Source organism: Mytilus californianus, unplaced genomic scaffold (assembly GCF_021869535.1).
Source record: "Mytilus californianus isolate M0D057914Y unplaced genomic scaffold, xbMytCali1.0.p SCAF_5, whole genome shotgun sequence".
Classification (NCBI taxonomy): domain Eukaryota; kingdom Metazoa; phylum Mollusca; class Bivalvia; order Mytilida; family Mytilidae; genus Mytilus; species Mytilus californianus.
The window spans coordinates 53,794,849-53,810,102 of NW_026262701.1; the positions used below are offsets into that span (position 1 = coordinate 53,794,849).

The window sequence follows — 15,254 nt, forward strand, 5'->3', positions numbered from 1 at the left end:
ATCCAGTCAATCATTATTGCTTGTTACTTGATAACATAAATCTTTCTGAAAAGTCATTTCCATTTCATCAACATCTTGAGCTGAAGAAACCACGGCGATTTCAGGTGCTCTGAAAGTGTTAGCAGATTCTGCTAAAAGACAAAAACGAAGCATTATAGCAATTTATTGGACATTAATTATATATTCTATATTTATCATTGTCTCATTCAAATAGCAAACATGGAAGGCATCTGTTAAATTGAATTTCGTGTTGTTTTCATAGCATTTATATACTTGTACAGGAAATATAAATACTCATATAAAATGGCTACTAAAAGAATGAATGGAAATAGTCCATAGGTAACTTAACAAACTTTTTGTGCATTTTTCTATTCTGAACATGATTGACAAGATTTAAACCTGCTAGTTATTTTTTTATCTAATTGTTTTCTTTTCGTTCTTTTCAGAATTAAGTTAAATGTTTCAAAGTCTTCCATTGGACCTGTAAATGTAAGTCATGATATAATGATAGGTATCTTCGGATTTATTGGGTACATGAATTTATTAATGCAGAACATGCAACTCTATAAATCTACAAAAGATTGTTCTTTTAAAGGTTAAGGTGTTAAAATATCTTAAAAAAATAATGTTTTGATTTGTTGACATATTTTCTTCCAGTTTCAATTAAAACCAACTGTTTAGTTACTCTGGTTTCATTAACGAAAAAAGGGATAATAAAAATATCTAAGTCAAAGTTAAATTGAAAAAGGGGTAGTACATAAAAACTGACAAAATCAAACATCACAGACATAAACTAACTATTTTGTTTTTAAGAAGGAATATGCATTCTTAGCTTCAATTGTCGACTTCTCATTTCTCATCAGTAACATATCCTCTGACTCTTTGTATGATTATACATATCTCAGATAATAATAAGTAACGCTCGAGCATGTTCACACAAAACGGACTTCTATAACAGGGCTATGCTTCTGCTTCAACAGAATTATGAGGAAATCGACAATACAAAATTTTTACGGTCACCATCTCCGATTCGATTTGCCTCTGTCTCTTCTCGCTAGCGACATTTTTCGCGGTCTTTGATCTTCAGTTAATAAAATAGTCGTCTGGCCTGTCTATATGCTGATTGTGTCCAAATGGGATATTTTGACTGAGTATGTATCTGCATGGCGGGTGATGCATTCATAGCAGGAGATGTTTGCCCTGTCAACGAAACCGGTCTCACTCCTTCATGCGATTCCCTCAGTTTTTGGTTTATCTTACGTTGATTTGTATCTTTAAATGGATGTACACGATTTATATATCGGAAAAGCACTGTTGCCTATATTTCTTCAGAACATGTCAGTTTCACAAAAAACTTACAACTAAGATTGATCGTAAGTATACTGAATTGTTCATGACTTACGATTATTGTTATTCTATATCATATAACCTGCTTGAAAAGTATTGATGAAATTAAAGAAGACAATAGCGGAACTGACCATTACAAATACAAACTCGATCAATGGGTTACAATGCATGTCCTTAAACTCAATTCTACCTTAATTGTATCGAATTTGTTTTGTTTTCTATTGACATTTTATTTTTCTTTTGTATATTTTCTTAAGGAAAAACGGCTTAATATTAAAATGGAGATTCTCATATCAAAAATAGTAGGTTGACTTGTATTTTTCTTCAATTTCTGAAGCACATTTAAACGGTAGAGAATATAGTCAATATTAGTTTATTTTATTCAAAAACAGTTTGCACTAACACTTATCATTTGTTACAGGAAAAAGCTTTACAGTTCCTGGTAGACAGTGCCATCAAAACAACAATAACACCCATGTTAAATGGTGAGTAGAAGATATTGATATAGAAATCAGTCAATTATATAACAATTAACAATATTATTAGATATAGTAATTCCATCTACATCACCATCCCACACTTCAACTTTCCATAAACCTTTTAATTAAAACATAAGGCAAAAACAAACACATAAACAAAACAAAAATAACCATTCATAAAAACCAAAAAAGCTATGTTTTTTTAAAGTGATATCTAGGTAGGTGTAGATTTGCAACAGAGACAACGTTTCGACTGCTTTTGTTTAATCATAAGGACTTGCCTACTGGTCAGGTATATAGCATGTTATCGTTAATGTGCATGTCTAAACATATCTTATATTATATCTCTAGCTTGTAGACAGGTTCCTATTGTTTTGATAAGTTTGAATTCTTTTCGCAAGACAATCTTTCGATCAATTTTAATCGTAATTTGTATTGAACTGATTCGTATTACCGTGTGAAAGAATTAATTTATTATTATCAAACAAAATAAATAATTACATTGTTACACTATTGAAAAAATCCATACGATGAGTTTCTGAAAGCGAGCACAAAAGTATTGTTTCATCTGTCAAATAAACGATGACCACGACACTTCTAAATGTATTATTTATTTCCATATCAAAGAGATGTGTATGTTACCCAAAACAATTTCCTTTGTTTACACTCGAACATGTAGATGTATTTCACTGCCAAAAGGTCATCATGATTAACTTTTATAATATGTTAATTGAGGAAAACATGCGTTGACGTTTTACCATTACATAAATTAAAGGTGTTTTATGTATTATGTCTTGTTTAAAGTTGATGAATTAACTTTTAATTTTCTTCAGATCTTGGAACCAAAGGCTTCCCAATGCCATCGACAGATAATTTGAAATTGAACCAGTTTGATTTTAAACTTTTACAGGTAGACAAGTTTCTCAACTTTCAAAACTCAGACTTAGACATAAAAAGCAAACGTTAACGACTTGTCCTTCAGTATATTTTTGAAATAAATTTTTTATTCCTAATTTAAAAAGAAACAATCTTCCGGTATTACCATTCCCAGTAGAGATTACCACAATTAAATTGAAATTAGAATTTAACATCCAGATTCAAACTGAAATTTGAAATTAAAAAACATATGAATAATATGATAAAGCAAATAGTTTGAAGATATAAACGGGGATGACACAACCCAAATGTACGAGCAGGTCATGATCAACACGAAGTAAATAAACAAATCTTAAACATTGGAAGAAAACTTTGGAGCAATCAGGAGCGATGGTTTCTCCAAAATATTGAAAGTACCTCTTGCTCCATTTGTTAAACAGTAAACATGCTATTTAACGGGTCGTCAATACATGAGTTACAAGACGACGCATTTGAAAGAAGACAATTACAAATCTGGAGTGTAATGGGTAGCAAAAATACTTTCGTTCCGTTATATATTCACATATCATTAATTAAGAACAAAGAATTATAGATTTTCAGAAGAAGCACGCAATGCAGTTTATTCTACCAACTAAAATATTAGCAGTGAAAAGATTCATTTGGAACTATTGCAGATCAATTATAAAGACAGAAGAACCATGCTTATAATTTAGTAAGCTAAACACGCGTTTCATCAATGGTGCTCGAATTAAAACCGTTTTAAAAGATCAAAGTTCATTTCTGATTTTTATAGGTGTCCAATAATGATACTTTAAAAGAAAAAAATATATATTTCAGAATACAATGCTGATTGAAACGAATCTGAAGTACATACCTGAACCTACAAAAACCAAATCAACTGTACTTAAATTTATCCCAAGAGATCAATGGAAGTCAATTAACAATGTTTAAAGTTTGTGTATGTCATGGTGAATAATATCTTGCTTGTGTTGATACAATTCACATTTTATCCTGAACATATTAGTTTGTTATATGTTTCGAAGAAAATTATTAAAATATATATGTCAAATTGCATTCTTTACAATCTCGCTGAATATGGGTATACACCAGGTACACTATCAGAATGTTAGAATCTTTTGTAAAAAGGATCTTTTTCTTTTCTTCACAAAATTAGTCATCCCTTATTGCAAATCTATTATCTAATTACAAAATCTTCAAAACTGACATGGGTTTGAATGTTCTAAATAAGCTTTTTTTCAGCTTTCTTCTTAGAATTCTAAAACAAATCATGTATTTAGATTATGGTTTTTCGATTGGAAGATTCAGAAACTCTTTGATCCTACTCGATATATACACCGTCATGTTACTTCTAAGAAATACGTTGATCAGCTTTATCACGTGATAAGGCAATACACATTAGCGGATCTGTAATTGACTCTTATCTAACCCTAGGACTTCACCAACTGCGTAAATCATGGGTCATGTAAATTATATAACCATCAAACTTGACCGAATGTGAAATTTTGAATTTCATTTGAAACACATTTTTCTTGACAAAGGACAGACAAGGCTGACACCGGTATAAACAACACAAACATTAAAACAAGCACACATTAATCTATTCTGGGGAAGAAAATCCTTAGTATTTCAAACATTTCAAAGTTATGTAAACAATTAATTTATAAATATGACCATATCAATGATAGTTCATGTCAACACAAATGTGCTGACTACTGCGCTGGTGATACCCTTGGTTAGAAAACCAAGCGTTTAAGACGCAGCAATTTTAAAAAGGGTTATTGTTATGTTCTTGTGTTAAAACTGTGTTTTCGACTGCTTTAGGGAGAGGTGGACTAAGGTACTAGTATTCGGGTGGTCTGTTTAGTCCTTTAATGACGTTTATGCTCCCGAATGCATGTTGTTATATCTGGCTTTCCAAACGTTTGATCTCCAGCATAACTGTGTACGTAACCTACTAACACGTTTAATTGCAATGCAATCTGTGTTTTTCGTTTATTTTTTTGAAAAGGAAAGGTAGCAATGAAAACCCACTAACAGTGGTAAAGGTGTCTGTGCTACGTTTACGCAAACTGGCTAATTATTTCGGAGTTTGGGTGTTTTTGTTTCAGATTTCAATTTATGTCTGTTAAAAATTTGAGGGAATACGAAGTTTAAAATAGGTAGTTTACGATCCACGAAGCCACAATAAATGACAGTGACGTCATGGAAATGACCACTTCCATACGTTTTCTTATAATATAGTTTTTGTAAATTTTCATATAGTGCCGCTCACCACAAATTTAGAGAAAATGCAAGTACCAACAAAAAAATGTATCATAAATTATGTCTCTATGAACCACACCATCATGCAAATAACGTGTGTACTTGAATGTGCTCATTATTTCTCACCTACAAATATGTGTGAGAAATAGTTATTGAGGGCCCAGTCCATAATCGACGGAAGGCCCATAATAATCTGAATGTCCGACCGTGTCTCTGTCTGTCACACATATTTTTGGTTTCCTAACTTGAAAACCCCTTGGAGTTGGATAATGATACTTGGCATTCACGACTACTAGAAGATGTGTCACGAACAAAAGAGAGAGAACGCCATTTAAATTAATTGATGTTAAAAAACTTAGTCCCCTTTCTGCATCATTCAAAAAGTCGTGTCTGCTCTCTTACTTTCAAACCTTTTCGTGAATGCAATAGTGTTCCACCAGTGATAGTTCAATGGTTCGAAATTCATAAATCGATTGAGAAAAAAACAAATCCGGGTTACAAACTTAAACTGAGAGAAACACATCAAATATAAGAGGAGAACTACGACACAACAGAAACAACATTAAAATGTAACACACACAGAAAAGAACTATAATATAACAATGGCCATTTTCCTGACTTGGTACAGGACATTTTAAGAAACAAATGGTGGGTTGAACCTGGTTTTGTGGCTAGCCAAACCTTCCGCTTTTATGGCAATGTTAAATATAACATTAAAATGACAACATTACATGACGGGACTACAATACAAATGAATGGGAGAACATATAGGACAGAGAAACATACGAATAATAGCTAACAAAAGGTACCAGGTTTAAAATTTAATACGCAAGACGCGCGTTTCGTCCACACAAGACTAACCAGTCACGCTCAGATAAAAAAAGTACGAAAGCCAAAACAAGTAGAAAGTTGAAGAGCATTGAGGACCAAAAGTTCCAAAAAGTTGTGCCAAATACGGCTAAGGTTATATGTCTGAGATAAGAAAATCTTTAGTATTTAGAATAATTCATACTTATGTAAACAGTAAATTTATAAAAATGACTATATAATAGATATACATGATAACACCGAAGTGGTGACTAACTACAGAATAAAAACGGATACATAAAACAACATAAACCAGCACATAAAAATTCACAGCTGAGTTAGCCAAAGAGAACAACGCTAAAAAAAGGGTGACGTCACATTTGAATTTTTGAAATTTCCCCAAAATAGGATAAAATTAGGATAGAATCAAGATTTGGTTTATAAGACTCATATAACATTTATCAATAACAATGAAAATTTCAATACTAATTAATATAAAATGTGGTAGTAATAAGATAGTTAATATTATAATCTAGCTATGTCGGTGTTTCTTCTAAATCAAACTGTAAACCAAATATATCGTTTAAATTTAGTTGACCCAAACTAAAATCTAATTAATGAACAGGGTGATTAATAATCTTTACCATAACACACGAATACAACAGAAAAAAATAAGATTTACAACTACAAACGATAAGACATTTGACAAAATCCGATGAGAATAACAAATATAACATCAAAACTAAATACATGAATTTTGGATAGAAAGGTACCATGACACGTCTTATAGCAATGCGAATTCACACTCAGCAAAACAGTCACAATCGGGAATAAATCTCGTGCGGTAATTAAAAGATCAGACGACGTAATGTCAAACCACAATCTAACACGTGGTAAAAATGTCCTTAGTTAGTTTGGACACAGACACATCGTATGGATCGACCAATTCGTGATGGTGTCCGTAAAATTTACGGAGTGTCATTTTTAATCTGTCCTCCTCATAACTTTGTTGGAGCAGTTTCTGCGTTAGGAGCACACTCCTGTATATAAAGTCCGTATAGTGTGAACATGCACGAGCATAACGTATCAACTGAGATATGTAAACACCATACGAAGGAGCAGAGGGTATGTTACTGCTGAGAAATGGAAAATTGATAATTGGGAAGTTGAAATCGTTAAGTTTATCATAGATTGTCGTGTGAAAATTTTCTTATTTACTCTGTCATGGTTCCCATTCCTTTCTTCTACTTTGTTAATAAAATCTATTGCCGTTTAAGCTTTGCACCCTTTTATTTATAAATTTAACACAAAATCACTAGATTTCGTAGTACGTAAATGTGATAGTCCTGATATATCGTTAACGCACCTCAACCTTTCAAAACAAAAAAGGACTTTGTTCGTTGGAAAAATTGAATTAAGCATTCTCGTATCTACAAAACCACCACTACATTTATCAACTGTTTATGAACTATGCATTTGTCAATATATACCCTTATGAAAAGAAAAAGTTTGGTGCAACCTTGCAAGCTCTTAGCTTTCTTAAAACTGAAGGAACTTTGCAAACAGACTTTACAGCAGGCCCAAAGTTTGCTAGAACTTCGCCGCAAATATTATAGCATGCCATTACCATTATATGTAGCTTTTTGTCAATACTGAGCATGTTCTATGCAATATAACAGACTTCCTGCTTCTTTAAATTTGAAATAGGAGGGAAGTTATAATGTCGGTTTTTATGTAAAAAGTAAATGTTATATATGATAGATGTCTGAGTCATATATGATTCAATTAGTTCCTGGAATAGGCCATGCAATTGATCATCTCTTTGTAAGTCATTTGAGACATTATTTTGCATGTTAATTTGTTTATCAATTGAATGTCAATTGATAAGCAATATAAAAATTTATGTCAAAGAACCCCCATTTTTGAAAATAACTATTGTGTTACTCCCAAATATCATTACAGTTGTAGACTTAAACTTTGTGGATAATGATGTTTTGCAGGAATTGTCTTCTAATTTGCAATTTTATATATGCATTTTTGTATTCTTCTCTTTGGTTTTAAAAAATGTGCTTTGTCAATATGCCTTTTTGTTTTTCTTTGATGGCATGTTTGCTTGATTTTGATGTGATTCATTTGACGTGGCTTGGTACTTGTACATTCCGTCATTGTGTTGTTGTTCTATGGTAAACTTTTGTATTCTTGTCTTTCGTTTTTGCTAATGTGCTTTGTCTATATGCCTTTTTGTTTGTCTTTGTTGACATATTTGCTTGTTTTTGTAACGATTAAGATTATAATACAATGTTGACTGCTGTACCCCTATTTTTGACATTTTCAATGTGTAATTACCAGTCATTTCTCCTTTTTAAATTTGAACATTTTCATGAATATTTACAGAAAAGTAATACTTAAATCTGAGATCAAATTAAAAAAAATGACCATATGTAATTCATCATTGTTAAGGCGAAGTGTACGTAATTGCACGCCTCTAGCGGAATTCAGGATAAAAAACGTGCGTCGTTAGTTACGCGGGTTATCTCCCCTACTCCAAGAAAGGAAAAATGGGCACATGAAAGAGAAATGACTTCGTGCGGTCTATCATGAATTCAAACAAGTATTCATGTGCTATCTCAAAACTTCAAAGAAATAATTAGAATGACTCCAATCAGAAATCTGAGTATCCTATTGTGAGTTAGTCTGACTCTATTACCACTGCTTTTGTTTTAGACACGCAGGAGCAGGTACACAATACGACTCGTGTTTATTTCAACAGAAGGTAAAAACGCCTAAACAACAAAATTATAACCAAATAAAAAATAAACCAGTGACAATTCTGCTTCTATTCGTATCAAATTCATTAAAATCAAATCAGAATTGACCCCATAATATTTTTTGAAAAACCATAGTTTTGAATGAAATGCACAGTGTAGATCCTGTAGCGTAAAATTGTAGGTAACGAATAATTATATTGCATGTGAATTTGTGTCTTGAACAAGAAAGACGTTGGCATGTCCGTTTTTATGCAATTGAAAATTTTATGATGTTTTATATTTTATTATTTATGTAAAAAGTATAAAAAGATACTAAGGGGTAATCGACCACTAGTACAACATTTATAAGCCGAAGAAAAAGCCAACAGCAAAAAAAAACCATCAGATTCCGTCCACAAAACATTACACACTCAGAAACTAAGAATTGTTCACTATTACATTTATCTCAGAATATGTAAAATCTATGTCATCCAAATCTCAGTTTTCAAGGTGCAGAAAATAAACAGGTGTCTTCTATTCCGTTCGCAATTTTTGGGGAAAGTAAAATCTAAATTTAGAACCATGGTTGAAACTGAAACTACACATGTATGATAAAAATAGAACGTGTTATTTTTTCTTAATCAAATTCCGATTTCGAAGGGATAGCGAAATTTGTTCTCTTTTGTTGTGCTTTTGTGTATCATTCAGCAGTAGTATATATAAGGTAGGGGAAGGAGGGGTAGGGGTGAAGAATAATAGTTCTACAATGTCGGGGCTTTTTATAACCCGGCGACTATATACGGTATGGATTTTCTCATTGTTGAAGGCCGCATGATTGCCTATATATAACAATTGCTTACATCCACATCCTTTAAGGTAGCTGGGGTGTCTAAATGTTGGACGATAGATTTTTCTTAAACTTCTGTAAGACTTCTGTGTCAATGTAATTTTAAATTTCAATATAAAAACTGGGGATCACGGACCTTGTTTTTTCGTAATAACACATTGAAATTAACGAAATTTGGGTTATTTCATATTGTTGATATAGGAGAAACTTAAGTTTTCCTTATTGCAGAAACATTAAACGATAGAATTGGCTAAAATTCGATGAGAGAATTGCTTTTCATTAATAACTCCGAAATATCAAATAAAACTGAATAAGGGGTCACGGGCCTTATTTTCTTGAAAAAATCCCCAAAAATTTTAAATATACTTTACGCGACACTTAATTTCTTGATAGTTCAATCTTTAAACTTCAAGTTTTAGGTATTTTGTTGTATATTAAATGATACATGGTAAAATATTTTTAAAACAAAAAAGTTTTTGCAATTAACATGATCAGAACGGACGCTCAGAAAAAGACACCCGATCTACCTTAAACGTGGCAGATAGTTGTCTCATTTGCAATCATACCACAGCTCCTTATGTTCATATTATATTAACAAAACTGCAATTCATTTGCATTATATACAGGAACAATTTGTATGGCACTATACTAGGTAAACTCGTATAGCATCGCTCTTGGTACATTCTTATAGCATTACACCAGTACATTAATTTATAGCATATCACTATGCACAAAGCTTTAGCATTACACAATACACAATGCTATAGCATTATACACAATATACGCAATGCTAAGGCTAACACTGGGAAGGATCTGTGCTACGTGAGGTTAAAACTCCGGTCTGTTTTACTTTGCTAAAATTCATATGCGGGTTCTTCTTTTGACCTTATTACAGTCATAAAAATTCTCAAGATAATATGCAGATGCAGTTTTCTTATTTTTTGGGAGTCGTGCATGTGGATATTAAACAAATTATGGAACAAAAAATTATTTCCTTTTTTACTTAAAATCTCCAGCAAACATTAAATCATGCTTTGTCGTGTAGTTAAAGAAAAGGGAAAGCGATCGAGACAGGAATTTTTTTTTTAAAAATTGCAGAGTTGTGTCACGTGCACGCGTGTGAACCTGACAAAAAATGGGCTTTGTGCGCAATCCCTCGAATAGCGCCGGAAATGGTGAGGATGAAAAGATGCAGCAAATTATATTCACTTTTTTAAAATACAAACATGCAGAAATAAGATTTTAAAAAAGAAGTGTATACGCGATCCCAATATTATAACCGATTATTTAAATACGTATAGAATCATTCTGTCAACGCTGTGTTTACTGGGACAATTTTAAACTTGATATTTGATTCATAATTATTAGAACATTACAATATAAAAAAAGAACATGTGGCATGATTGCCAATAAGACAACTCTCCACAAGAGTCCAAATGACACAGAAATTAACAACTATAGGTAACCGTACGGCCTTCAACAATGATCAACGCCCATAGTCAGCTATAAATACAAGCATTTCAAAAAAGAAGTGGAACCCTGTCTAATTAAAAAAAGATGGAGTTTAAGTCTATATAGTAACTTTCTTTCACTTGCAGTATATTTATTTGCCAATTTGCTTTTTTTTTTGGCAGCAGAAATATCCTTAAAAAATAGTCATTTTATTTCCTTATTAATTGATTACGCTTGAGCATTTGCAATAATTAAGAAAATGGGTTATACACACTCACGATTTTGTTACGACACTGTACGGTATAATAGCGTTATAGAGTAGAAATTGTGATGACGTTACAGTAGACATCAATAACGTCGCCGATTGTTTTTATTCTCTCCGCTAGAAATCAAACTTCCACAGGATATAGCTTGAAAACTAGCACGGTTGCTAAGGACTTTCTTTGCACCAATGGGTTCGTCGTTCATTTTTGAATCGCATACCGATTTTTAAAAAAATTCTGTGGAGCAACGAATTAGAAAATCTTGATAAAGTAAAAATATCTGCCGATTTTTATGATTTTCCCTATATATCCTTTGTATTTTTGGCTTATCATGCTGTTAATTTCAACAGCTTGTATCTGAAAAACGAAAACGGTTACCCCCTTTTTTTATTTTATTGTCTGATGTATTTTTACAAGCAGAATCCACATGTAAAATTTAAAAAAAATTCTGTGGAGTAGTTAATTACGTACACTTCGCCTTAAACCACATTTGACTAATATTTTAGATAATTTTATGCTTAATTTGTATATATAGTGTAAATGTTGTCATGCCTAAATAACAGTTTCTTAATAATTGACCATTATCAAAAAAACAGTTTTGCTTTTTTCATGCATATGAATCTGTTAAGAAATTAATCAGCTCATTCTGAGTTCTGCACTGAGTAGATTAATAGGATATATATGTACCTCTATAAATATATATATTTAGTTTTTATGGGTTTTTTTGTGGTCACAATTTATATTTCTCTCTTTCACATTTCTTAAAAAATGAAATTTTGATCAGCAGGTAAATAAGAGTTATCTGTCATATAATACAATTTAAATTTCGATCCGTACAGTATATGCATGTATTGAATGAGACGTACAGTTTTGAAAAAGAATTAACAGAAAGGTTGCCACAAGGCATCATTAGCATATTTGTTTTGCCAGAAGTTCACCACAAACTACTTAAGGCTATGGAAGTTTGCCGGAAGTTCATCACAAAAAGTCGCCAGAAGTTCGCCACAAACTATATACAAATGGTGGTATGAACAGATGTATCATGTTAAGGAGGGGTATTTGCGAAAAATACCAGTTGAGAGAATGTTAAATTTCGCGAGCCGTAAGGAAACGATCAAAAACGCATTGATGATCGTGACGTTACAAGCGTCCAGTCGGATAGAGTATTTTTTGGCAGATACCACGGCAAAGAGGGTAAAAAAGGCATATCCTTTTTGCATATACCCCGGCGGCGTTAAAAAATGAACGATATTCATTTGATAACAGTAAATTGGTGAAAAATACAGTGGCTATCAACCAATCAAAACCCAGGATTCTTACATAAGGTGTAAATATGCCGTAAATACTACACGGACGTTCTTAAGAATGAATTTTGAATTCATCAATATTCAAATCCGTGCGCTCCTTAGAGAGTCATATAGTAAACAAACATATCATAACCACAAAAGTCCACATCACACCTTAAGACCTCTTCTGAGCATTTGAAGGTCCCTACTATGTATTGTTACCTAAACTACACAAAAATCAGTAAAATATCGTTTCATCTTGGCCTCTTGTAAGTGTTCTACAACAAATATTTCAGTGCTTTTAACTAGTTCCTTAACTACTATCAAAGAATCATTAACTTTTGTAATAAAAAATATGAAAATAGTGGAATTAACTATTTTTGGAGTGTACAAAATTCTTTGGATGTTTTAGATAAATCACGTGCTTTTGATGGTTCTTTTGATTCTGTTGACAGTTTTGACTTTTCAACTCTTTACACTACACTTCTACATAATCTTATCAAACAAATATTTTCCATTTAATTAAATTGTCGTGTGGTAAATCTGAATGCAAATATATTTGCTGCAACTCATTTAACATGTTTAAAGCCTTCTTCTCTAACGAGAAAGGTAAATATGCTAGATATACTTACTGAAGGAGTGATGAGATGATTGAAGCTGTTAATTTTCTCCAGGATAATATTGATGTACGTTTCGGCAACACAGTTTATCGGAAGGTTGTAGGTATTCCTACGGGCACCAATTGCGCCCCTCTAATAGCAGACCTATTCTTGAACTGTTATGAATCACAGTTTTTGACCAAACTCAGTAAAGACCCGTCTTAACTGCATTTAATTGATAAATTCAACAACATCTTGACTGCATTTAATTGATAAATTCAACAACACTTACCGTTAACTTGATTATATTTTTTTGTTAAATAATCAAGAATTTTGTAAATAGAATGCCGAAATTTACCCAAAGGAACCTACTTTAAATAAATCAAATATGAACGGTAATAACTGTCCTTTCCTAGATTTATATGTTTCAGTTTTACACGGGAAACTCTATACTAAAATTTACGACAAATGGGACGATTTTTCGTTCCCTATTGTTAATTTTCCTTTTTTGGATGGTGATGGTACTTTGGCACACTATGCATCTTAGGGTGTTTAAATATCACAACTCGTTTGCTATGCCCGTGTCTGTTGTGACGTTGTGGATGTTAATGAACGTAATCTATGTATTACTGGTAAATTATTAAGTCAGCATTTTCGTTAACACAAATTACTTAAAACCTTTACCAAATTCTTCCATAGATATAAAAATTTGGGTTTGAAGTTTGGTTGCACCTGTAGAAAACTTATTTCAAACGGGATAGCACATCTTCATTTTAACGGAGATGTTGTTTACCGAGCGAGCCCGGAAATTTAGAAACGATCCGGGTAAACTTATCGATCCTTTAAATAAACTTATTCTAAAAGTTACCAATTCAACACTGTAATTATATCTTTGAATATTGTTTTATTGGTATTAATATTGATTTTGTTATCAGTAAATTGAAAGCAAACTAAATATTATTGTTATATACATATGCACATTCATGACTCCACAATCGGTCTATACCTGTATCTTGTCATTGCATAATGTCATGTTTTTCTCTGACTGTTTATGACGTCTTTACACTAAATCCATTGAATGTTGGATGTCTACTGATTGATAATTTAGTCTTAGATGCATGATTTTTTTATTAGTTGTTATTGGCTTTGAACTTGCTGTCAGTAATTGCGAGTACTCTCAGATCTGTACTAAGTGTCCTTTTGTTTTTGGGATGTACAAGTACCCGTCCACGTCTACTCTGTTTTTTTGTTAGATGTATTCTATTTTTATCAATCTGATGAGTCAAGCTTTTTTCAACTGATTTTTTCTTATTTTGTACTGTTACACCACTGTCCCAGGTTAGGGGGAGGGTTGGACGCCCGCTAACATGTTTAACCCCGCAACAGTCTATATGTTCCTGTCCCAAGTCAGGAGCCTGTAATTGAGTGGTTGTTTTTTGTTGCTGTTGATCATATGCGTTGTTTGTTTATTGTTTTTACAGTCCTTAATGTTCTGTTGCACCACTGTCCCAGAATTAGGGGGAGGGTTGGGCGCCCACTAACATGTTATAACTCGCCACATTCTGTATCTGCCTGTCCCAAGTTAAGAGCCTGTAATTCATGTGGTTGTCGTTTGTTGCTGTGTTACATATTTGTTTTTCGTTCATTATTTTGTACATAAATTAGACCGTTAGTTTTCTCGTTTGAATTGTTTGACATTTGTCATTTCGGGGCCTTTTATAGCTGACTATGCGGTATGGGCTTTGCTCATTGTTGAAGCCGTACGGTGACCTATAGTTGTTAATTTCTGTGTCATTCAGTCTCTTGTGGTGACTTATCTCATTGGCAATCATACCACATCTTCTTTTTTATAAGGCCAGAGGTTCACCACAAATAGCCGCCAGAAGTTTGCTGCAAACTATATAAGGCTATCAAACTTTGCAGCAAGTCTGCCGCAACCTTCATTTGCATGGTAAAAAGTCGAGGTCAAGTTGCCGCAAACTATTTGCAGCAACCTTACTGATGTGTTTGCGGCAAATCTGTCGCAACAGTTCGCCAGAAGACTGATTTTTCAGTAAAGGCACAGAGAATATCATAAAACCAGAAACCTTAGTCTGCACAATAAGTTGTGTTATAAATTTATAATAATTAAAACTAGCACCAATAGCCAACATAACAAAGACATGTCAATATATGTTTGTATTCATACAAACAGTTAAAGTTATATAGTCCTGAAGTTGCTGCCCAATGCGACCTTTGCATATGTGCTACTCATCAGATAATTGTTGT

At 32.6% G+C, this 15,254-nt stretch overlaps 1 protein-coding gene across 1 annotated transcript in view; it reads left to right on the top strand.

The window, feature by feature from the left end:
* The window catches only part of LOC127702626 (lipopolysaccharide-binding protein-like), a 39,556-nt gene extending 35,785 nt beyond the window's left edge, over positions 1–3,771 (top strand). Inside the window, exons 12-15 of the mRNA XM_052206900.1 lie at positions 447–489; positions 1,769–1,832; positions 2,660–2,736; positions 3,540–3,771. Coding sequence (XP_052062860.1) covers positions 447–489; positions 1,769–1,832; positions 2,660–2,736; positions 3,540–3,653 — 298 coding nt within the window. The 3' untranslated portion in view covers positions 3,654–3,771. The remainder of the gene's footprint in view (positions 1–446; positions 490–1,768; positions 1,833–2,659; positions 2,737–3,539) is intronic.
* The last annotated feature ends 11,483 nt before the right edge of the window (positions 3,772–15,254 follow it).